The 25,903-nt window shown below is 39.3% G+C and overlaps 1 protein-coding gene across 2 annotated transcripts; it reads left to right on the forward strand.

Moving 5' to 3' along the window:
• Positions 1-9,062: 9,062 nt before the first annotated feature.
• LOC110692375 (branched-chain-amino-acid aminotransferase 2, chloroplastic-like) lies at positions 9,063-12,810 on the forward strand. 2 transcript variants are annotated; one of them, XM_021869380.1, is made up of 9 exons: positions 9,063-9,127; positions 9,707-9,887; positions 10,044-10,220; positions 10,334-10,468; positions 10,590-10,688; positions 11,615-11,731; positions 11,878-11,973; positions 12,113-12,225; positions 12,386-12,810. In XM_021869380.1, the coding sequence occupies exons 1-9, from the start codon at positions 9,081-9,083 to the stop codon at positions 12,501-12,503; spliced, it is 1,083 nt and encodes a 360-aa protein (XP_021725072.1). In that variant the 5' UTR covers positions 9,063-9,080; the 3' UTR covers positions 12,504-12,810. The 2 variants fall into 2 exon arrangements, with proteins under 2 accessions (XP_021725072.1, XP_021725071.1); XM_021869379.1 differs by lacking the exon at positions 10,590-10,688 and having other exon boundaries at positions 9,074-9,127.
• The last annotated feature ends 13,093 nt before the right edge of the window (positions 12,811-25,903 follow it).

A 25,903-nucleotide genomic window follows, 5' to 3' on the forward strand; every position in this document is an offset into this window, starting at 1 on the left:
TCTTGAGACCGTCTGAGATGATTTTATTAAAGGCTTCTACCTGGCCGTTTGCTTGTGGACGGCCGACAGATGCAAAGTAGTTTGCAATTCCTTGGTCACCCAACCAGCTTTTGAGAACAGGCGTCTCAAATTGGGAACCATTATCAAAAACCATAGACATGGGAACCCCAAACCGAGTGATGACGTTTTTCCAAATGAATGAAATTACATCTTTCGTCTTGATTCCCTTTACAGCCTCCGCCTCTACCCATTTAGTGAAGTAGTCAACGGCAACAAGTATATACCTTCTGCCGCCTGTAGCAGGCGTATATGGACCCAGAATGTCCATGCCCCACTTAGCAAACGGTAGTGGGCTGTGGATGGTAGTGAGGTCAGTAGCCGGACGGTGAATTAATTTGCCAAACCTTTGGCACTTGTCACATTTTTTCACCATCTCCATTGCATCTGCTTCCAAAGTAGGCCAAAAGTAGCCCTGCCGCCTTGCCCGTTGAGCAAGCGTCCTTCCACCTATATGTGAAGCACAGTAACCAGAGTGGAGATCGTCTAGTATCTCTCGTCCCTTTTCAGGAGTAACACACTTTAAGAAGGGTTGTAGGTACCCCCTTTTGTGAAGTTCTCCCTTTATAATTTCAAAATTGGTGGCTCGTCTTTTCAGTGCTGCCGCCTGTTGAGGATCATCCGGCAGTGTACCGTTTGTCAGATATGCCCTGATTGAATCCATCCAGGTTGAGCTTCTGTCTAGGACTCCAATAGGGTTTTCCTCGATGCTTCTCTTCTCCATTACTTCCCAAAAAACAGTTCGAGGAGTATCGGAGGAGGCGGATGATGCTAATTTTGACAGTGCATCTGCCTGGTTGTTTTCTGATCTCGGCACTTGGATCAGATGGAAATCCTCAAGAGAGCCGACTGCTTGTCGGACCGCCTGTAAATACTTTATCATGGCCGGATGGGTTGCTTCGTATTCGCCATTGTACTGACTCACTATCAATTGTGAATCGGAACAGGCGTCTATTTTTCTTGCCCCTGCCGCCTTGCACATGCGGATCCCGGCTAGTAAAGCTTCATATTCTGCCTCATTGTTTGAAGCCTGAAAACTGAAGCGTAGAGCATACTCGAACCTGTCGCCCTCTGGAGATTGACATACGACGCCTGCTCCACATCCATTTGAAGTAGAGCTTCCGTCCACATATACCTTCCAGACTTGGTCTGGAACTTGAGAGTCAGGAGGACGAGTCATCTCTACAATAAAGTCAGCAAAAGCTTGCCCCTTCACTGCTTTTCTAGGCTCGAAAGTAACTTCGAGGCTCTGTATTTCTATGGCCCATTTGATCATTCGTCCTGACGACTCCATGATGGTAAGGGGCCGTTTGATTGGTTGGTCGGTATACACGACGACTGCATGTGCCAAAAAGTAGGGCTTCAATTTTTTAACAGCCATAAAGAGTGCAAGACCAAATTTTTCCACTAGGGGATACCTCAACTCGGCATTTTTCAGTACGTGACTGACAAAGTAGACCGGGAGCTGACAGCCGTCCCTTTCAGCAAGGAGCACAGCGCTTAACGCATGATCAGAGACGGCCAGGTACATGTAGAGATCTTCTTTGGGCAAAGGGCTGACCAGCCTCGGCAAGGAATGCAAGTGAACCTTTAATTTCTGGAAGGCGGCCTCAGCATCCGGTCCCCATTCAAACCTTGCCTTTTTCTTAATTGCCTGGAAAAAGTATAGGCATTTGTCGCCTGATCGGCTTAGGAATCTCCCCAAGGCCGCCAGACAACCTGTTAACTTCTGAACCTCTCGGATGGTACGAGGCGACTGCATGTCAATGACCGCCTGTACCTTCTCAGGGTTCGCCTCTATTCCTCTCTGATTTATAAGGAATCCGAGAAATTTCCCAGACTCAACTCGAAATACACATTTCTTGGGATTGAGCATGACATGGTGCCGCCTGAGTGTGGCGAAAGTTTCTCGGAGGTCCGACAGATGATCTTTCTGAAGTTTAGTCTTGACAATCATATCATCAATATAGGCCTCGACGTTTCTCCCAATCTGATCAAAGAACACTGTGTTTATCATTCGTTGGAAGGTAGCCGGGGCATTCTTAAGACCAAACGGCATGACCGTGTAACAGTATAACCCCTGATCAGTGACGAAGGCCGTCTTCTCCTGGTCTTTCTTCCATAAGGGAATTTGATGGAAACCAGAATAGGCGTCCATGAAACTCATCAAGGCATGGCCGGCTGTTGAGTCGACCAGGTTATCAATTTTAGGCAGAGGGTAACTGTCTTTGGGGCACGCCTTGTTTAAGTCTGTGTAGTCTACACACATACGCCAGGTGCCATTCGGCTTTTTAACAAGCACCACATTTGCAACCCAGTCTGGGAAGTAACATTGCCGAATGAACCCTGCATCAAGTAGTTTTTTAACTTCGGCGGCTGCCGCCTGACTTCTTTCTTCGCCATGGTTTCGCTTCTTTTGCCGTACCGGCTTCTTTTTTGGATCCACAGCAAGTTTATGTACCGCCAGATCAGGACTAATGCCTGGCATTTCATGGACTTCAAATGCAAAGATGTCCTTGTATTCTTTCAACAGGTTGTGAAGGTCGTCACCAAGGTTTCTCAGAGCAGTCGTCCCAACTTTGACTGTTCGGTCAGGACGTGAGTCGTCTAAGATCAGGTCCGCATGCTCACCAGCCGGCTGAGGGCGGAACTCATCCGGCCGCTCCTCTGCCAATGATTGCTATTTTCGTGCTTTTCTTGCGGACTCTGTGTGGGACGCCTTTCTCTTTTTGTCGCCTGTTTCTTGAATAGGCGCACTCTCCTTGACATTGTCAAGATCTGTTTTTCCTCCACTTGACCCAGTGGCCATAACAGTGGGCTTGACATCCGAGAGATAGCATTCTCGGGCCATCCTCTGATCTCCCCTTAGGGAGCCGACTGTTCCATTATCCCTCTCAAACTTAAGCAGCATAAGAGACGGGATTATAACAGCCTTGGAATTATTCAGGGTTGGTCGACCCAGAATCATGTTGTAGGCCGAGAGTTCCTCTACTACTAGGAACCGGACTACCATGTGTCGTCCTTCCCCTTTTTCGCCCAGGCGAATGGGTAAATCTACTCGTCCCAGTGGGTGGACGACTCCTCCTCCAAACCCTATTAAAGGGTGGGAGGCCGGATGTATGCAGTCCGTCTGATATTTCAGTTTTGACAGACATTTGCTGCTGATGAGATCTGAGGAGCTCCCGGTATCTATGAGGATTCGGCCAACTCTCTGGTTGGCCACTTTACATTCAATAACGAGAGGGTCGTCATGCGGCCCCCTTACCCCTCCTAGATCCTCTTCAGTGATAACAATTTCAGGAAAAGTATATTTGGACGGCCGTTCTTGGTGAACGGAATTTACATCTAACCGCCTTATATTATCTTTGTTGCCCCTAATAGTGGGGCCGCCTCCTGAGAAGCCGCCTGCAATGGTGTAGACGACTGCGTCATCTGTATCGGAGCTGTCGGCCTGTTGATTCTTTTTGGCCGACTGCTTTTTTGAGGAAGTGTTCCCCGTAGATGTCTTGACATAAGTGTCAAGATCACCTTGCTCAGCCAGGCGGTCTAGGTACCGCATGAGACTGATGCAATCATTGGTGTGATGACCAACGTCATCATGATAAGCACAGATTTTGTCTTGGTTCCGGTTGCTTGCAGAACCCTTCATGGGGAGCGGCTTCTCAATTGAGAACCGTCCCTTTATTTCTTTTAGGATAAACTGGTTATCCTTGTTAAACACATACTTTGGGGAGTATGGTTTGAATTCTTTTTTCTTTTTCTGAGCCGGCTGTTTAGAGGAATCAGCCGCCCAGACCTCTTTTCTTTTCTCATCTTTGTTGGACGACTGTTTCTGTCGTCCCTCTCTTTTGTCGAACCTTTTCCCGTCCGACTGTTTTATCGTACACAGATCAGTCGCCTGTATATAGGCTTCTGCTTCAATCAAGGCCTCTTGAAGAGTCGCCACCCTTTTTCGAACTAAATCAAATTTGAAGGTAGACCCGTCTTTGAGACCTCTAAAAAAGTCAGTATAAGCTACCTCATCCGGTAACCCTTGAATCTGTATTCTCATCAGGTTGAACCGCCTGATGTAAGAACGAAGCCCCTCCTTCTCGCCCTGCTGAATTGTTCCCAAATCAAGGGTCGTTTTCTTCGCAGGGATGTTCATAGCGAAGTTGGAGGCAAATAAGTAAGCAAGCGTCCTGAAGCTGTTTACACAACCAGTCGGCAGGTTGCCGAACCATTGCTGTGCAATTCCCTTGAGAGTCGCTGGGAAACACTTGCACCAAGTGGGATCATCCAACCCTTGAAGGTACATCAGGTTGGTGAATGCCATCAAATGGTCTTCTGGGTTAGTAGTGCCGTCATAGGCGCCTACTAGAACATTTTTTACTTTGGCCGGCTGAGCGGCTTCAGTAATTTCCTTGGAGAAGGCCGACGGCTGTTCACCAAGCCTAAGCAACCGTAGCTGCCAGTCCATAGGTTGGACGTTTTTTGCTGCAGGTCCACCAAATGGAGGTGGCTGCATAAAATACTGTTGTTGCGGCACAAATGGTAAGTTTGGTACCGCCTGGGCACTATGAAAGCCGGACTGACGGGAGGTGCCGCCTGACTGACTCTCATGGTACGACTGAGTATGCCTCATCGAGGCATTTCGCAAACTGTCTTGAAAATTTGAAGTAGAAGCCGACTCAGATAATCGGTCACTCTTCTTCTGCTCTAGCAGGAGCCGAGCATCTGTGAACGTTTGCTTTGACCCGTCCGCCTGAATATGACGAACCGGTTTCCTATTTCCCGTAGGATAACGGAATTTTGTGAAATCAAGAGCAGGTGTCTCCCGCTTCTTGGATTTAGGATGAGGAGTCGCCTCTCGCCCTTGAACTGGCTTCCTCTTCAGTGAAGTGGAAGGTTTCTTGGCCGACTGCTCTTTGACTGAAGCAGGCGGTTTTTTGTTGATCAATTCTTGAATCTCTCCCTTGAAGTCCCTCATGAAGGTCATGAGTTCGTTCCTTGTGATGGGAGCAGACCCATCAGTCGGCTGTTGCCGAGCAAGCGGTGCGCCTGCTGGCTCGCTTCCTGTTTGAAGATGCTCCCGTTCCCTCCTTTCGGTATGACGGGTACGTCGGGCCCTTAGGGTCCCGTCTGGAGCTGTATGAGTTTCAACTTCAAATTCACTTTCGGTATCATGGTCCGACTGAACTTGAGGGTCGTCTAGGGGACGCCTCTCTTCTGGAGTCGGTACAGACTTGGATGCCATCTCTGAAGTACTCTCCCCACAGACGGCGCCAAATGTTTCGGGGTTTTCTGATGTCCTGCGGGAGAGTTACAATTCCGAGACTGGAACCGGACGCCTGTACCTGCAAAATAACGGAGACTCCTGAGAGCTCCGCCTCCAACGGTCAAGTTAGTACCTGATTAAGGAGTAATTAATACGGAAATTAAAGTAATAAGGTCTCTCTAGGTGAGAGTGCTTAGTGTTGGTAATCTGCTTTGTTAGCGAGATCAGCCGGTTATTACTGTGTGTAATTAATGTATTTTTCGTTTGTAATCCCTTCTTAATGAGGATTAAGGGAGGTATTTATAACCTTGGGAAGCGTGCCACTTTCTAGGTTTAAGGTAAACCTAGGGCTGATTGGGCCTCTAGACTGAGTTGGGCCTTGATGGCCGGTTTTCCCATTTGGCATGGGTGGACACGTGGCGTGCCTTGATTGGTCCGCAGAGGACGAATCTGTGGTTGACACGTGGCAGGCTCCTATTGGCCTACGTGAAGGACACGTGGCGGAACCTGGTTGGTCCACTTGTCAGACGGTGATTGGAGGATAAAAATCCCCTAATCAAGCACCAAGTAAGATTCCTTATTATCAATCTTTAATAATCAATTTAGTTTTCTTTATATATGCATATACATTTATACATTATTCTTTTAGCAAATCAATTTACACTTATCTTGTTTTCTTGGTTTTGTGTGTTTGTTTGTGTGTATAAGGCCATTTTACATGCTGTGTCAATTGTTCTACCAAAAGCAGAACATCGGCATTGTGCAAGGCATATTTTTGCTTTATGGCACAAGTCATTTAGAGGTGATGAAATGAAACTTCTTTTCTGGAAAATTGCTAAATGTTATAACATGGCAGATTATTTGGATGTTCTGGCTGAGTTGAATGAAATTAATCCAGATGCTGCTAGTGCTTTCCAGTCTTACAATCCTCAAGTGTTTTGTAGAGCATTCATGGATTCATCCATTAGGATAGATGCCATAACAAACAATATGGCGGAAACCTTTAATAGTTACATAATAAATGGTAGGACTAAACACATTTTATACATGTTAGAAGACATCAGAGTGGCGTTAATGCAAAGGTTAGTTTTGAAATGACAAGAAATGGAAAAGTCAACCTCAATAATCTGCCCCAGGATTCAAGCAAAGCTAGAAAAGGAGAAGACTAAAGCTGATAATTGTGATGTGTTTCCTTCAACTGATACATTATTTAATGTATCATACTCTTTGGATCAATTGACTGTTGATTTAGAGAATAAGACTTGTACTTGTAGAAAATGGCAAATGTTGGGTATTCCTTGCTGTCATGCTTGTGCATGTATTTTTTTCCAACATAGAGAGGCCGAAGAATTTGTGGATAATTGTTACATGAGGGACCTCTACTTAAGGGCTTATGCAGGGTCAATTCCTCCACTCGAAGGAGAGAGGCATTGGCCTCGGATTAACACAAATCTTGACCCACCCCCTATAAAGATTGGCCCTGGTAGGCCTAGGAGAAACAAGAGGAAAAATCCGTTTGAGGATCCTAAAAAACCAGGAAAGCTCATTAGGCACGGCATGGAGATGACATGTAGTCTATGTCATGTTAAGGGCCATAACAAAAGGCGATGTCCTAATCGAGATAGGGCAGTGGTGTAGGAACCTCCCTCCAAAAAACCAAAAGGAAGGCCAAGGAATACTTGTTCAGCCCCTCAAACTGGTTCTTCTTCAACACCTGCTGCAACAGAGCACTATTCAGCTACAACACAACCTTCAATGTTAGGCAGAGGAGGAAGAGTAATCAGGGGAGGAAGGGGATCAAGGGGAGGCAGAGGAGGAAGAGCGGGTAATCAAGAAAACTCAACCCAGGGTTCTAATGAAAGAGAAGGATCTACAGGGGGAAGAGGATCTAGAGGTGTTAGAGGCAAACGTGGAAGGGGTTCAAGGGGAAGGGGATTCCAGGTACCTTATACTAACCTCATACCAACCTAATAAATTTTTATACCACACTAAATATTGTACTTGTGTAACTTTTTTTTTTTTTTTTTTTTTTTTTTTTTTTTTTTTTTTTTTTCTGGTACCAGGCACCGAGGGGTGTGGGAGTTTTTATTGCTGATGATGGATCACCTTGGTTTAATGTAATTTTTTTTTCTCTCTGAATATTTATTTATGGACGTATTTTTTCTGTAATTTGCTAATGCATTCCACTCATTACAGCAATCTGGCCAAGCAACAATAGTGCAACACGTGAGCCATACCACACAACAGAAATTTCAAGCTTCAACAGTGGATCAAGCACCTCATTAGATTATGTATTAAATTGCAATAGGCTGTACTATCATTTTGGATTAATTAAAAAAAAAAAAAAACAATGATTGATGTTTATTATTATAACTTTTACAACTAAGTAGCTTTTGGATGATTGTAAGTTTTTGACACACTTCAAGTAACTTTTGCAATGTACTTCAAAATCCTAGAATTTGAAATTAAAATCCTATAATTGAAATTAAAACACTACAAATGCCAGAGTAAATAATCATAATCACACATACTTACTGGCCATTTGCAACACCCCCTAATTTTTTTTTTTCAAAATTAGGGCCTTTTTGAGCAATTCGCACAACAACACCAAGGTTATGGTGGGGTTTCAACACCATAGATATTGATTTCCTGGACACCATTGAAAGTGATAGCTTCAGGGAAATAGAGAAAATTGTAGAGATTTACCAACACAGAAGAAGAACTAACGTGGATTGTAGAGCTCCAACATTAGAATTTTGATAGGGGAAGATAAAGGAGAGGGGGTTTGTTTATATTAGGACTTTGGAATTTAAAGAGAAAAAAAAAAAAAAAACTAAAAACAGTCATTGCCACGTAGGATGGATTACCTCCTATTGTAGGTTACAATTGACGAAGGACCAATATGAGAAGAGGGGTGGGAAAGGTTGGATTATTCTGAGTTAAATTAAAGTTGGGACTGTTTTAATAAGACCGTTTAAAGGTTGGATTATTATTTTCCAATTTTCCTAAAAAAAATTCTCAAGAAAATTACAACATTTTTATCCTTTAACTTTTTCCGATTTTCCAGTCTACAACCATCACATGTCTACTTCACAACCTACCTTTCTAGCGACTAATAATATTGCTAGATAAGTACCGGAGTAGTCAATTCAATCCAAATGAGCCATCAAAGGCAATATAAATTAGACACATGGGAGAGGAAAATTTGAACTTTAATAATATTAATTTTTTATATTTTTTTACTTATTGAAAACAATAAATATATGTGCTTGAAATAAATGATACATTGATATGCGCAAAGTGAAAATGTTGTAAATTTAAAAAACAGAGAAAGTATGTTATTATTTTAACTTAGTGTATGTATTATCATGAGCACTATGCACTCGGATGCACGCACCAACTAATTTGTAACAATCCTTGTCTTTTCCCAAATGAAAAACAAATGCATCAAACCTAGACCTTACTACATTCATCACAAGCAATGTCCTTTGATTTCAAGTTGTACACTTTTGACTCAACTTTATAATAATCTATTTGATTAGTACATGTCAGGAGTATCTATATGTATGGCTTATTATATTGGTTGCTTGAATAAGTTGTCCACTTTTTTACCTGCTCTATTCATGCATCTAGAGCGATATTCATGATTAAGAAAATGCGACTAATGTTTAGCAACACTTACGCCGAAAAGGACATTCATGTAGTATAAATTTCATAATCCTCTTGACTTTCTTCATGTAGCTTAATTTAACCTTTAGATTCATCCATGGCCTCTGTATCATCTTCAATTTCTTCAGGGTTAAGGACCTTAAGGTAATTTTATGTTGGTGATTTTTGAACATAATTTTGCTTCAATAATTTTAATAAACATGCATCTTTAGTCATGGACTATATTTATTTTGCTTATTCGTTATAATATGGAGCATTTATATTTGTATTCTTTTAGTTACTAAATGGTTTTTAACTAATCAATTTCTTTTATGTTTGTCTTCATTAAATCAAATCCTAGTTCATACAATATGAAGTATTTCTAGTAAAATTGTAACATCATATTAGTGAATTGAAATTAAACTACCTTTTTATTAAGTCAATTGACGTACATCAAAAGAAATAATGATGAACATCTTTATACAAAATTTTAATACAGTAGCAGAGTTATTTCAATTCCTAAATTAACTGTACTTATTCTAAAATATTAAATAGACTAAATTGATTGTTCATGTAAATACATTTGGTGAATGATGCTCACATTAAGTTTTGTGTACATTTATATAAACCTAACTTAACTTGTATGCGGATTGTCTCCTCCTATTACGCTAAAAGCGTTAGTGTGATTTATTTGTACTTCATCATACGACCTAACGAATAACGACATTTATTTTATTTGCTCAGTCGTGGTGATGAAAATGGCTACGTGGACATTGATTGGGACACATTAGGATTTGGGCTAACAAGTACAGATTACATGTACAAGATGAAATGTTTCAAAGACGAGGAATTTGCGGAAGGTAAACTAATTCCATATGGAAACATCGAGCTGAGTCCTGCTGCTTGTGTCTTGAATTATGGCCAGGTAATTAATTAAGCTTAATTATGTCGTTAACTAATATAATATTCATGCTATCAAGTATTGTACTACCTCCGTCTAGATTTAGCTGTCACATTAGTAACTAAATTTAAATTACACGATCAACTTGGCTGACAATAGTAGTTTTTTGTGGTTGCAAAGGGTATATTTGAAGGAATGAAGGCAACAAGGAGAGAAAATGGGAAGATTGTTTTTTTCCGACCAGATGGAAATGCGTTACGCATGAAAAAAGGCGCCGAAAGAATGTGCATGCCTTCGCCTTCAGTTGATCAGTTTATTGACGCAGTTAAACAAACTGCTCTTGCTAATAAACGTTGGGTATGTGACATAATTTTCCAACCTTTTTTATGGTGTCAAATAATTATATGTACTAAACTTTTTAACTTTGTATAGAGTTATTATTTGATAAAAATTCTACTATAACATAACAGATTCCACCACCAGGGAAAGGTTCACTATACATTAGACCTTTGCTCCTAGGAACCGGAGCAACACCGAGTGTGGCTCCAGCTACTGAGTACACATTCCTCATTTATGCATCTCCAGTTCGTAATAACTATTTTAAGGTTTTTTCTACCATCTCTGCATCATTATTATTCTAATTTGTTATGTTACATTGTTACATACTCTCTTTGGTTATTTAGAAATAGATGGAGTATATGATTTAAGATAAATTTGTTCTATTAGGAAGAGAGAGCGGCCTTGAATTTGTATGTCGAGGATCAATTTGATCGTGCTTCTCGTGGTGGTGTTGGTGGTTTGAAATCGATTACCAACTATGCGCCAGTAAGCTTATGTTTTTCTAATTTTTCAACAACTATATATAGATGATTTATTGTGAGATCTATATATATATATATATATTTTTTTTTTTTTTTGGTAGGAAACAGAACATAGATTAATAATAATAATAATAATAATAATAATAATAATAAAGTTGCTGGCCTAGGCCATAATTACAAAATGCACCTTCCATACTCAAGGTGGCTGATGTGTTAGTGGGCATCCAGCCCCTACCATCAACTGTTGATTACTAGTTAAGTTTGCACCAAAATAGAAGTTAGAGCTATTACAGACCGAAGTTTGAGCCACACTTGGCTTTAAAATAATTACAAAATGCTTTAAGATGGATCCTGCACTATCCAGCCGACTAGAAGTATGATGTAGAACAGACACATCTTGCCTGGCTGCACATGCGCTTCCCTTACTTTTGCCCTTGTGGCCTTGGACAGCTTTGCCCTTCCTGCGGTTGAGATCAGGTCCCTCCATAAAGAGTAGTAATTCTCCATTTCATCAGAACCAATCACAGATTTGTTAATTCCTTGCACAGCCCTTAAGCAATCAGAGTGGAATTGAACATCATCCCATTTCTCCCAAATAGCTCAAGCTACAGCTGCTAAAATAGCTAAGGTTTCAGCCATGAGGGCTGAAGGTGAGCTTGTATGAACAGCAACGCCTTTCATCCGGTCCCCTTGTTTGTTCTTGCAAATACAAGCAATCTCAACCTCCATAGTATGGGGTTGGAAAAAAATATCCATAAAAATGTTAAAGCTGTGGTCCAAAGGTTGTTTTGGTGACTGGTAGGTCTTTGATGGTGGAAATTTGTTGGTCCAAGTAAACTGAATTCACTTGCCAAATGTTCCAAGGAAGTTATTCATTTTTCAGTGAAATCTATATCTATTTACTAACTTTTGCTCTAATATATTTTTCAGGGTATGAAACCATTGACAAAAGCGAAAAACAATGGATATTCAGATGTCTTGTACCTTGATTCCGTGACCGGGAAATATGTAGAGGAAGTCTCTGCTTGTAATATATTTATTGTAAAGGTAATATTTCTTGGATCATATATATATGCATATGTATGATGAAAAAATGTACTTAAAATATTTTTGCACCAGTCATTAGAAATCATCACTAGGACTAATTAAGATGGTTCATTTGAATGCATATACTATACTATGCATATTTACAGGACAAAATAATCTCAACTCCACCAACAAAAGGCACAATTCTCCCAGGAGTGACGAGAAAAAGCATGATCGAAATTGCTCGAGACCAAGGTTTTAAGGTTAATTAGTCATTACAGTATAAACTTTAAGCTTATACCCGCCAAGTTGAACAACTACTTAGCAATATACTAGTATATGACATGACTAAGCTACTTGACTATAGCACCCTATCTCAATACTGAATTAGTACATGTTTAGGTTGAGGAGCGTCAGATTGCAGTGGAAGAATTGCTCGAAGCAGATGAAGCTTTCTGCACCGGAACTGCTGTCGCGGTTGTTCCTGTGGGTAGCATTACTTACCAAGGCAAAAGGTGTATATAAACTTTGAGTTTTTATATATCATGTTATACTCCGCATATGAATGGATAAAATATGAAAATATCACGCGAAACAAACTAAATTAAAGAAAGTTGTTATATAATTAATAAGGTAACAAAATTTATGCAATAATTTTTTTTTTTAATACTGCAGGGTAGAATACCGGGCAGCAGACACCAATTCGATGTTTAAGAAACTGTTGTCAATATATGTTGGCATTCAAAATGGCCAAATTGAAGACAAGAAGGGTTGGATAGTTGAAATTAATTAAGGTGTACTTTTATATTGTTTCATTAACATGAAGTTGGAAATGTAATTGGTAGTTTGATCAAAACATTCATTGTGTTGTTTTGCAAGTTTTATTCATAAGTTAAAGATTAGAGTTTCCGTATCCATTAGTGGTAGTATAGTCATTTTCATAAACTTTGTGCTTGTGGAGGAATTCTTAACTTATAGTAGTAGTTGGGACTTGGAATAAGGAAGATTTGCGACTTACAACCTTTTGTATAAGTGACTTTGTCAATTGCAATATTTTCAAACAAATTGTATTTACGACCTTTGAAACAAAATCATCTGAATTTGATACCTTTGTTATATTCTAGTGTTTGATTTCGATATAATGCTTCGTTGTTAGTATGTAGTATATATTTGTATTACTAAATTTCTTGATGTATTCTTGAGTTTTGATAGGTCTAAAACTATTAGAAAAACATGTAAAACCACGATAGGTGTTTTATAGACTTGGTTTTATGCTGACTTAAAACTTAAAAGAGGTCTTCCTCTACTAAAATGTAGCCTAATGAAGGTCTTTTTTCTATATACATTTTTCATAACCAATTAATTGAAATGCACATGGTACAATCACATTATCAAGGTGCCCTAATTAATCTCTTTTATAACTAAACATTTTTGAAAAAATTAAGATTTTGACTATATATTCATCAACTATTGCTTTTATGAATCACTAGGGTGGCTAATGTGTGCGATGCGCTTACATAGCTAAGCCATATTTTGGAATCTTTTTCAATTTGGTTTTATGTTACAACTTTAGTTTTAAAGAGTATAATTGTCCAAACACTATTTATAAGAATTATCTCAAACTTTTTAACATGTTGGGAAAAAAAGGCAAAAAAAAAAAAAAAAAAACCAAAAAAAAAAAGCCAAAAGGCTACTGTAGGGAATTTTTCAGACTCAACTTTGAGGCTCACTGTGATCATGCTTTTAGGCATGATGGCGTCCAAAGGGAAGGAAGCTAGAGATAAAAGAGTCGCCAACAAGTTTTAGGAACTTGTAAACCGTTCACGGGTGTGAAGGTTACACCCCATTCATCACGGAGATCGCTAACTCCATAGTGGTCCGGAACATTGACTGGATATTCGGGGACGATGGTATGAATCCAACCTAAAAGAGATTGAACCGCCCTAAATCGGCCTCTATAAAATTCTTATGATATTCATGTGCGCTTTCCGATCAACATACATACAATAAATTAACCCTAAACATGTTCAATCTATGTGGGTTGATTATTAATGCACAAATAAATCTATTATTGGCGATCACTTGAATTAAAATCATATTAGCCCAAAGCAAATTATTAATTATCTAATTAGGCGTGATTTCAAGTACAAATTCCCTTTAAACCTGTAACAAGGCGTGATCAAGCAATAACAATAAATTATGAATAATCAAGTAACATAATAATTGACTCAACAATCATAATCACCATAATCAAAACATCATCAAAACATTATTAGTAAGATCCTAGGCATGATACTAAACGGATTAATAACAAACCCTAGCATGTCACAAAAATCATAATTAAAGCATTATCCTAAACATGATACTAGAAACCAAAATCAACATCCTAAGATGATACTAGGAATTAAGATAATGTTCTAAGCATGATTTCTATGTCAAAGGAATAAATATTAGGGAGATCAAATTACTCACTTTGATGCCTCGTATTTCTTTCTATCAAAACAATGCACACATTAGTAAACTTCAAAAAAGATTAAATCAAATAAGAATTAAAATATAGATTTGGGATCAAACCCTTAGAATTATCAACCTTTCACGTCGAGGTAGAAGGAAACTTCGAGATTGGCTAGGAGTATTCGAAGCTTGTGAATGAGGTATGGTGCTTGATTAGGGAAAAGTATCAAGGATGTATTTAGGCTAAGGCTAGAAATCAAGAAAAAAGAGAGAGAGAAAAGCTTTAGCTTAGAGAGAGGATTAAATGATGATTGTTGATGATGTAGCTTAGAGAGAGGATTAAATGATGATTGTTGATGATCAAGTTTGTTGATGATTGAAAACGGGGTGAAACGACCTCTATTTATAAGGAAAAAAGAGGGTCGAAAGATCAGAAAAGAGTCAGAATTCGACTCGGAGTAAAACAGATTCCATCACGGCGCGACAGGCTTATCACGGCGTGACAACATTGTCGCGGCGTGATGGTGCTGTCGCTCAGCGATGTTTTTTGAAAGATTGAATCTGTACAGAATTCTATTCCCAATTAGATTGGGTTAACCGAATATCCGTACGTATTCTATTTTGACAGGGATTAGGATCATTGAAAAACAGATGTTTTATCCGATGTAAAATTCTTAAATCTTTATCTTTCCAAAAACAAGATAAATTAGAACTTTCTAGAGGATTCTAGAAGCTAATAATAAATCCTATGGGATTTAGGATCGAAAACAACCTTCTAGGGGATTCTAGAAGCTTGTAATAAATCCTAATTGGTTTGGGAATGAGGTCAAGGTTAATGGACCCTCCACATGGTCATTGAGTCGCAGGTAAGGCTTGGTTTGGGCTCGGTTTAGTATTTGGCCATAACTTCTTCATTATAAGTTGGATTTGGGCTTATAATATATCGTTGGAAAGCTCCTTTCAAGCCCCATCCAACTACACACTAATTAGACCATGATTATGGACCAAAATAGACTGATTTGGACATTTTATAAAGAGGACACGAAATGAATGATTTTCAAAGACACGAAATGAATGATTTTGTTCTAAAACATTTAAGGAAAGGTTATAAATGGTCAAGGCTAAAGGGAACTTCACGAGACTCTTCAACTCTTCACCGAACTCGATAATCAAAGACGTGAAACATACTCATCACTGGGTTTGGTTTTTGGGGAGACATAATTAGGTGTTTACAGAAGCCCCCACTTTGATTGAGTTTGGAGAAATGTAAGTTTTGAAAACAAAAGTCAAAGTAGATCAATAGGGACGAAGAGTGATTCAAAACGTTCTGCGAACCTAAATCATTCTTTTTAACACCGATACCTGTAGAAAACTAAAATTATTATGGAAAGTTAATTTTTGGAGAGAGAAAAAAACAATCAAATAAAGGATTTAGAAACGCATATCTTGCACCGTCGGGTACACGCCTCTGGGTGACATCTCGTCGGATCACACTTGTTTTGACAACTTCCATATTCTTAGGGAACGCCGTCGAAGATCGCCGCATCTCGTGACATCTTCTCAAACCAAGTGACAACTTCTTCAATCTTAGAGAATGCTGTCGAAAACTGCCACATCTCGTCAAATCAAGTGACAACCTTCTCAATCTTAGGGAAAGCAGTCGAAGACCACCTCATCTCGAGCTGTCTTCTTAAATCAGGTGACAACCTTCTCAATCTTAGGGAAAGCTGTCAAAGACCGCTACATCTCGTGGCGTCTTCAAATCAGGTGACAACCTCCACAATCTTAGGGAACATTGTCGAGACCATCTCATCTCAAGTCGTCTTCTCAAATTAGGTGAAAACCTTCTCAATCTTAGGGAAGGCAGTCGAAGACCACCTTATCTCGAGTCGTCTTCTCAAATCAGGTGACAACATTCTCAATCTTAGGGAAAGCTGTCGAAGACCACCTCATCTCGAGCCGTCTTCTCAAATCAGGTGACAACCTTCTCAATCTTACGGAAGGTTGTCGAAGATCGCAGTGCTTAGCCATCTGCAGATTAACGGGGGATAACTTCCACATCTTAGGGAATGTTGTCGAAGATCGCATAAATTAGCCATCTTCAAATCTTCTTGCCTTCACTCTTGGAAGTGGTATCTCCTCCATCTTTAGAAAATGTACCGTAAAAACCTCATCTCTCAAGGTCTTACCGAGCTTCAAATTGGTTTCCATAGAAATCTTCTATCTTAGGAATTCTTTGTGATTATGCTCAATCACTACTCAATCAATGTACTCCACCAATGCTTAGGCGAACTCAACCAATGCTTGGGTGTATTGAAAATGTGCTCAACCAATGGTTAGGTATGCTAAAGTGTGCTTAGCCAATGCTTAGGCGTACTCAAATGTGCTTAGCCAATGCTTAGGCATTCTCAATAAATACTCAAATGTATTCATCCAATGCTTAGGCGTACTCAATCAATCAATAAGATGATCATCATCAGACCGATCATCAATCAAAATTGTAATCGGGCCAATTACTAATCACAGGTGTGATTTCAAAGGTGTTCACTCAATGTGTAATCAAAATGTGATCGTCATCAGGCCGATCTTTAATCAAGTTGTAATCGAGCTGACTATTAATCAAATCAAATCATTCTTCGAGTCATCACGATGCTCAAAAGGCTCAAATGCTCATTAAGAGGCTCAGATGTTCATCAAGAGGCTCAAATGCATAATCATCTGCTTTGGAAAGAATCGATTGCTCATCATGAGGCTTAAGTGGATAATTGTCGTCCAACAAATCGATCTGAAAGGAATTCAAGTCCGACGTGCCATATCAGGTTCCATCGCACGGCGACAGTACTGTCGTGCCGCGTTGTTTCTATCGTGCTGGGCTGGAATCAAGGTCATACTTTTTTTTAACTCATTCTGCTCGTTCGGCTTCGTTGCTGTTGCTTGTGCCTTTCAAATCGCCTCAAATATCTTGTAAAGGTTACTCGTCCGTCAGGGACTTAGTGTACCTGCATCTATATTTTGGACTATAGGACTTTGCTCGTATTTATAACTTTCTCGAGGTTGATCTAAGGCTTGGTGTACTCAACTCATTGTGGTTGATTGGCTTAAGGTTGACTCAAGGCTTGGTGTTCTTGACTCATTGTGTGACTCAATATACTTAACTCGACTCGATGTGTTTTGACATGTGTGTGCAAACTCAACTCAACGTGATAACAACATAATGTGCATGACTCAACTCGATGTGATGTCATGACATGACTCAATGTGCATGACTCGTGTGTATAGAGTGTGGACTCATGTGATTGTGCTTGTGCAACTCGAAAATGAAAAAAAGTAAAAAAATTTCGTCATTTTTGTGGAGGGTACCGACTTTCTCCTGAAAAGAAAGACGTGAAAATGAAAGAGGTAAAGTATTGGTGAAAAATGAAGTTTTTAAACTTCCTCAAAAGGAAAAGAATGAATCAAGCAATGGTGCATGTTGAGTGAGCTTAATCAAGTGTATGTGTTGATGTTGTATCTCATGGTGCAAGGTGTAACACCCCCAAATTACTCTATAATAATAACAATATAATTTTAGGGAGTAACTTGAGGATATTACCGCCACGAGATTACGTAAGGCTTAACAGAGATTTGCAGCGGAAGAAAAGTACTTATCATTCATTATTAATAATAATAGTAGTTCAAAACATTTCCAGAATAACTGGATACTTATACTAAGCTTCAAACATTAAACTAAACTAGGTGATTTGTTCACCGCCCATCGTCCCCAACGCAGCATCTAGTTCATGTCATCCGAACGTCATCACCTAACTACTCATCATTAATGATAAGTAGGGCCAAGCCAAAACAAAACAGAAATACGTATTAGCCGCAATGCTAAGTACATACAAATGCTAGACATGTAAAATCAATTTAGTCAATTAAACATGCTTTTGAAAGATCTGACTTTAATAAATCATACTTTATTTAATCATTCATAAATGTAAATTTACATCCTTTAAACATCTCAAACGAATTAACTTTCCAAAATCAACTTTCCAAAGATAGTACTAAAAAGGATGGATCAATTCACATTTTGTAAATCATTTTCCCAACCTAAGTGTGCACACCCCCCAAGCTAGTAACTCCTTTACATAGTGCTATCAAGGGGAAAGATTAGGTCATACATAGCTCATAGTCTTTAATTTTATCTCCGCATAGTGGGAGTCATAACTCCAAAGATCCAATAAATAAATCCAATAGATAAACTTTCTAATATCCCATACTCGGGATAATTTAAACAATAAATCAAAGAGGAATTGAAGGTGGTGACACCTTTGTCTATAGGCGGCAACGGTGGGGCGGCAACGGTGGTCGGGCGACAGTGGAGGTGGTTGTGGTGGAAGGATTTGAAGCTAGTAAGAGAAGGTAATAAGAGGAAACTTAAAGAAGATAGTGGGGGAGTAGCTTGTTTTCCATGGCTATTTATAGTGCTTTTTTTGTACTATTTCAACCTTCATCATCAATATAGGAGGCAAATGGATGTTTGCTTTCTCCTTGCCAACATAGTCTCAATTTTCTTTTATTTATTTAGTTTTTTGGTAATATTGAAGTAGAATGCTAATAGTTAGGTTGACGTACTATTTTTGTACATATGAATTGGACTTGAGTATATAAAAAATCGAATTTGGTACTTTGTTGTTTGAATCGGGTACAAAGTGTTAACGGGTATAAAGTTTGAGGACTACATTCTTAGTACTCGACCTTTCCTGCGTAGAGAAGAAGTCATGGAGAACTTCGAAGCTGAATTTTCTAATTGGTTTCATCACAAGGTGATATACGCGGTGTAACCGTGAAATAATTTTGTATTTTACATCTTGAATTTCAATTCATTGAATTCAGGAACTGTGACATTGATATTCAACCACTTTATAGGTGGTCGAAGAGAAGCCAAATTCGGATGTCCTGCGAGCATTGTGCATGCGTCCCTTCAGGCGAGTTTGTACTTGGGGCCAGATTTTTATAGGTGGATTTAATTTCCATACACATGCCCATGCCAAGCACAAATCCACCATGAATTATGGTGTGTGTGTATCAAGTGAGGATGACGGAGAGTACTTCGACATTTTAGACGACATAATTGAACTTGTCTACACGGGACCCAAGAGACAGTACAAGACAATATTGTTTAAGTGCAATTGGATGGATTGTGGTAGGGGAATGAACATACACGAACAATACAGGCTAATCGAAGTAAATCATACTAAGAAATACCCCAAATATGATCCATTTGTATTATCTTACCAAGTGGCACAAGTGTACTACGCATCATACCCTAGCCTGAAACGGGACCGTGTTCAATGGTGGTCTGTGTTTAAAACACAAGCACGGTCAGTGGTTGATGCTCCGGTGGACTCAGAGTTTCTGCAATCACCATCCTCAACAGTACATGCAACGCTTTGCCCACCGAATGACATTCCGGACTACGCCAGGGATGATGATGATGAAGACGATGACGATGGCTTTGTGATCTCAAGCGATGAAGACGATGAATCTAGTATCGGCTCTAGTGATAGTGACGATGATGATGACATCGATGTAGTATTAGATGATAGTAGTGATGACTCTAGTAGTGAAAGTAGTGATGAGAGTACTGAGTAGGAGAATATGTTAATCTCCTTTACAAGTATGCTTCTTATTGTAAAATCAAAATATTAATTAGGCTTATGTAAAACTTTTCAGTGTTTGTATAAAAGCCATATTACGTTGCACTGCACTTGTTTTTTATAATATCTTGTCATTTTACTAACATCTGATTCAGGTAGTCATGGCGGGTGGAAAAAGTGGGCAATCGTCGAAGAAAGTAAAGGGAAAAGAGAAAATGACCGCCCGCGCTCTTTTCACCGACAACCAGGATGAGGAGATGTTCGATGCGGAGGCAGCCGATTTGGGTGAGGATCTGACGTCCCCATCCACTCCTCCAGAAGATGGGCCACGGGATGAGTCACAGCTCCCGTGTTTGGACCCTACTACGCTGTGGTACGTACATATCATGATATGGATGATGAGATATAAGCCTTATATTACTATTTTTGAACTTGTTTAACATTGTTGTTTCCCGTTTGTTATACGTTTGATGATCCTAAGGTTCGGAGTGCGGTATCCGGTACGATTATCGGATACTACCGAGGCCCTTGGAGGAACTTTGGAGAAGTTCCTGCAGCTACGAAGGAACACTGGTGGAACTTGTTTAGCGTATGATATTTTTGGGTCTTGGTTAATACATGTTTTAGATATTGTATTGATTTAGTTTTGTGTATAAATTTTGTATTTTATCATTTGCAGGCACAATTCAGATGGGCATCCCAGATGAACGAGCTAGTGAAGGTCACATTTCGGAGGAGGGCAACAACACACCTACGTGACATGTTCCACACCATCACGCACAAGATGAATGGCGCCAAGCCAAGTTGGCTGAGTGAGGAGATCCACAAGGAGATGATGAACATTGTTGCATCGGATCCAACTTACAAGGAGAGGTCGGCGTAAAACAAGAAGAACAGAAGGGGCGGTTCTATGGAAAATCCCGTCCGAGGGATCCACTTTCAGGGTTCGTTGTCAGCGACCCAACATGAAAAAAGGATGGTAAGTTTATTTAAAAAGATCTTATATTAGAAGGCATTTTTGTGTATTTCAATGTAACAAGGGTGCGAAGAATAAGGGCCAGCTGCCAACAGCTCTTGAGCTGTTTCTGAAGACACACTTCAAGGAGCTGCCTGGGAAAGGCACAGTGGTAGTAAACCCCACAGCTTAGGAAATTGCGGTAACAAATTCCCTAAACTTAGTTCATTGGTTCATTTTTCATGAATATGGTACTGAAACCTTAGGGACTTGTTTTTTTTTTGTGATTTCAAGGCATGTACTCCTTAGAATAACCATAATTGACATGTTTAGAGAAAGAAATAGTTCATTTGGTCGAAAATGAAGAAAATGGGCAAAGAATAGGTCATATAGGCCATAGTTGGTTCATTTTCGCTCCAAATGCGTCCCGAACCTTAGGGACTTGTTTTTTTGGAATTTCAAGGCATGTACTCCTTAGAATAACCATAATTGACATGTTTAGAGAAATAAATAGTTCATTTGGTCAAAAATGAAGAAAATGGGCAAAGAATAGGTCATATAGGCCACAGTTGGTTCATTTTCGCTCCAAATGCGTCCCGAACCTTAGGGACTTGTTTTCTTTTTGGCATTTCAAGGCATTTAATCCTTATAATAACCATAATTGACATTTTTAGAGAAAGAAATAGTTCATTTGGTTGAAAATGAAGGAAATGGGCAAAGAATGGGTCATATAGGCCATAGTTGGTTCATTTTCGCTCTAAATGCGTCCCGAACCTTAGGGACTTGTTTTTTTGGCATTTCAAGGCATGTAATCCTTAGAATAACCATAGTTGACATTTTTAGAGAAAGAAATAGTTCATTTTGTCGAAAATGAAGAAAATGGGCAAAGAATAGGTCATATAGGCCACCGTTGGTTCATTTTCGCTCCAAATACGTCCCGAACCTTAGGGACTTGTTTTTTTTTTTTGGCATTTCAAGGCATGTACTCATTAGAATAACCATAATTGACATTTTCAGAGAAAGAAATAGTTCATTTGGTCGAAAATGAAGAAAATGGGCAAAGAATAGGTCATATAGGCCACAGTTGGTTCATTTTCGCTCCAAATGCGTCCCAAAACTTAATGTGTTGTTTTTTTTTTTTTTGAAATTTCAAGGCATGTACTCCTAAAACTTTGTACATTTGACATGTTTAGATGAGAAATGAGAACATTAGCTAAGAGATAGAGAAAATGGGCAACATAGAAGTCACTTAGGCCATACTCGGTGCGTTTTTCATGAATATTGTACGTAAAACTTTGTTACTTTTTTTGTCAATTCAAGCAATTTAGACCTAAAATTATGTTTATTTGATATTGAATGAGAAAAAAGAGCTCATTTCCTAAGAAATGAAGTAATTGGGCTAAGTAGAAGTCACCCATGTCATGTTACTTGGTTTATATAACTTACTAACTCGTTTGTTCCTTTTCATATGTTTATTTTGTAGGAGGCCTACCGAAAGAGGGTTGAGGAGGCTAGCACTCAAAGGACTCAGAAGAGTCCGAATGAGCTGTACTGGGAGACAGTGGGTGGTCGGAACAAAAAAGGACGTGTGAAGGGACTTGGCGGAAGTGCTGACCTTTACTATGGCAGCCAGATGGGTCGACTTTCCACATCTTCCATGCAGTACACGCCCTCCCTTGTTTCTCAGATGCAGGTTCAGGTGGAAACCAGGGTGCAGGCTTTTCAGGAAGAAATGGAACTCGAGATGGAAGCCCGAGTTCAAGCCTCAGTAAGAGCCCAAATGGAAGAAATGGAGAAGAGGTTGGAAGAGAGGATGGTGAGTCGTTACCACAAAGACCCTTGTTCCACCGTGCGACCTCCATTACGAGATCCCAGGGACGACGACCCGGGTAGTGGTGGAGCAGGCCAAGGCACTCCCGCAGTTGCTTAGCTGTAATTAACGTAGTGTTTATTAGTACTAATTTTAGATTTCATTACTTGGTTGTACAGATTAGAATTAGTATATATATATATATATATATATATATATATATATATATATATATAATTATTTTTTCACAAAAACCATTAATTTTATTCTGTCGTTAATATAAGAAGCAGGAAGTGCAGATATCAAAGGGTAGCAATGTGCCGTAGGAAAATAGTCAAACTCGAAAAAGTTCCGTCGTTATTTTCGTCGCAAAGTTCCTACGGATTTTAAATCCATCGCAATAAGTAAAAGTTTCCGACGGACTTTTCTGTCGGTAAGTTGCGACGGAAATATATCCGTAGGAAGATTTCGACGGAAAATTCCGTAGGAACGTCGCTTGATTCCTACGGAATTATCCGTCGGAGCGAGCTTAGCTTCCGACGGAATATTCCGTCGGACTTATAAACAGTTCCGACGGAATTTTCCGTCGGAAACTGAGAACCGTTTCGACGGACTACAGTCCGTCGGAAGCTTACGGCGGACTACCCATTCAAATCAAACAAAGGCCCAGACAAATAAAAATCCGTCGAAAAATCCGTCAGCATGGTCATTTCCGACGGAAAATCCCTCGGTATTGGCTAAAATTCCTACGAAGTGAATTCCGACAACGGTTTCCGACGGAATTTCGTCGGAAACGGTATTTTCCGACGGATTTAGAGGGTTTTCCGACGGAATTTTTCCTTTGTAAATGAGGTGTATTCTAGTAGTGTCCGATTTTTGGGTACGACAAATTTGAATTGACTCGTATAATCAAACTCTTTATAAAGCGTATAATTATAATAAAATTATCTTTGTAAAATCATATATTGACTTAAATAAATTCTTTTGTATAATAATAATATAATGTTTAAAATATTTCGGAAACATCCATAGTTAACAGTTTGTTAACGAGTTTAAAAATACGGGGTATTACACAAGGATTATAACATCCTAGACTATCTCATTTGATGATTTAATAATGAAAGTATTTGGGTGACTTATGCGCGGAGGCTAAGTACTTCATACTTTGTGATTTGATGATGATTATGATAATGAGTGATCTAAGACGACAAGGCATGCTTCAGGGTTGTATCAAAATTTTATGACAAAGGGTTCCTAAGGGAATGATTATTTGGCTATGTATGTGTGATGTGTGTGAGAGTGACACTAAGGTTAGCAAAGGCTAAGGCTAAAGGGTGTGGAAAAATATTTTGACAAGAGTCAAATGATGGTGACTCTTAAGCTTGGTAGGCTAATGAAGTAGGGATCAAGCCCCAAGTCTAGCTCTAAATGGATAGGGATGAGCATTGAAGATTCTTGATATGATCACGCATGAATGTGAATATAAGTGAATGTATTTTTATTATGGTCGCGCTCCAATGTTAGGTTGCCTACGTATCCGTTAGGAATCAGGCTGAATATAGCTCTAGCTGAACCTCACACAAGTGTGTGTACACCTCAAGGAGGTCTTTCAAGGGTTGTAACGGGGTTAAGCTAAAGGTTTGAAGAAGAAAGGATAAAGGCTCAAGACCCAAAATAAGCCCCCAAGGTGTGCAACCTTGCATTTGAATCTTGGTATTTGTATGCTTGAGGTTTCATCACTTTTTGAACTCTATCTTTCTTTTATTTTTGCAATTTGTTTTTATAAGTGTGGGAAATCCCGATCATGCGGTCTATCACTCACTTGGAATTCATGTTTCTCAGGCATGGTACTGAGCACTCGATAAGAGACGCAATTTGAGACATCTTCATATCAAAGACATTGGAACACTTGCCCTTTGCACACTTTTATTGTTTTTTTGAACTTTTGAAATTTTGGTAAAAATCACTCAAGCTTTTGTATTTGGCTTTGAAAATTGTATAAATTGCACACTATCCCATCCCAAGGTTAGGTAGATGTGGGTTGAAGAAAGAAAGGCCAATTGTTAGACGAGGATCAAAGTGGTTTATCAAGAAGGGATCATGTAATGAAAAGGGTAAAGGTGATATGATGTGGCTAGAAAAGGTACCTCAAATCATTAGTATACCTTGTGTTTAGCTCAGCGTGGATTTTTTTTATTTTTTTATTTTTTTTGAAATGCTATGCATTGATTATATGCAAAGAAATAAAATGCTCATTTTATTGAAAATGGAAAAAGGAAAAAAATCAAACTTATGAATCTAAGGAAGATGAAGGATGTCTATGCTAGACTTATTGGGGATGGGGAAGTCAAAAATAAGAAAAGAATCATGAAATCTTGTCGTTGAAGCCCACCTTGTGCTTAGTGCTTATCATCACTCGGTCTTCTTGCCGGTTGGAGGAATGGGAAGCTTGTTATTATCAATCAAATATGGGATGGCCTCCTTTAGTTTCCAACAATTCTTGGTAGTATGACCCCTACCTTGGTGGTATTTGCAGTGTGCATTTAGATTCCAATTGGGCAGCCTCTTTTCAAGTGCAGGATCTTGAATAGGTCCAATGGGAGTGAAGAGTCCCTTGGCATGGAGTCATTTAAAGGCGATGTCATAGCTCATCCCAATAGGGGTGAACTCTCTTCTTAATTGCTTTCTTTGCCCTTGGTTATCCATGGGTAGGGCATCATTATGATTAAAGGTACTAACATTGTTACTAGAGTGGGTGTCATTGGAAGAAGAAGGATTGTCGTTCTTCTTTCCTTTCCAGCCACTGTTGTTACTATTGTTAGCAGCTTTTTGTTTAACAAGATCGTCCTCAATCTCAATGCCTATGTTATAGACAGCCTTGAAAGTGTTTAAGTTGCATTGATATTTCAAATGCTTTTGATATTTCTCTTGGAGATTCTTAATGAACATCCTTACAGATTCCTTTTCACTTGGAACTTCAATCATTCTAGCAGAAAAATCCTTCCACCTATTGTAAAATGCAGTGAAGCCTTCATTCTCTTTTTGTTTAAGAATTTTAATTTCTCTATGATCGGTTTCTACTTGAATATTACATTTGTACCTATTAATGAAGACATGCGTAATAGTTTCCCAAGTAGCAATTTTCTCAGCACCTATAGAGAAGAACCACTTTTAGTATACTGATTCTAAGGAGAAAAGAGCGAGGGGAAAACCTTCTTGTCAATCCCTTTGATCTCCAAGGTTGTTTCAAAAGTCCTCAAACGAAAATAGGGATTGTCAGTAGCTTTGAACTTAGGGATGTCATTGGCAGAAAACTTGTGAGGAAGAAGTTCCTT

The sequence above is a fragment of the Chenopodium quinoa genome, unplaced genomic scaffold, assembly GCF_001683475.1.
Source record: "Chenopodium quinoa cultivar QQ74 unplaced genomic scaffold, ASM168347v1, whole genome shotgun sequence".
Lineage (NCBI taxonomy): Eukaryota > Viridiplantae > Streptophyta > Magnoliopsida > Caryophyllales > Amaranthaceae > Chenopodium > Chenopodium quinoa.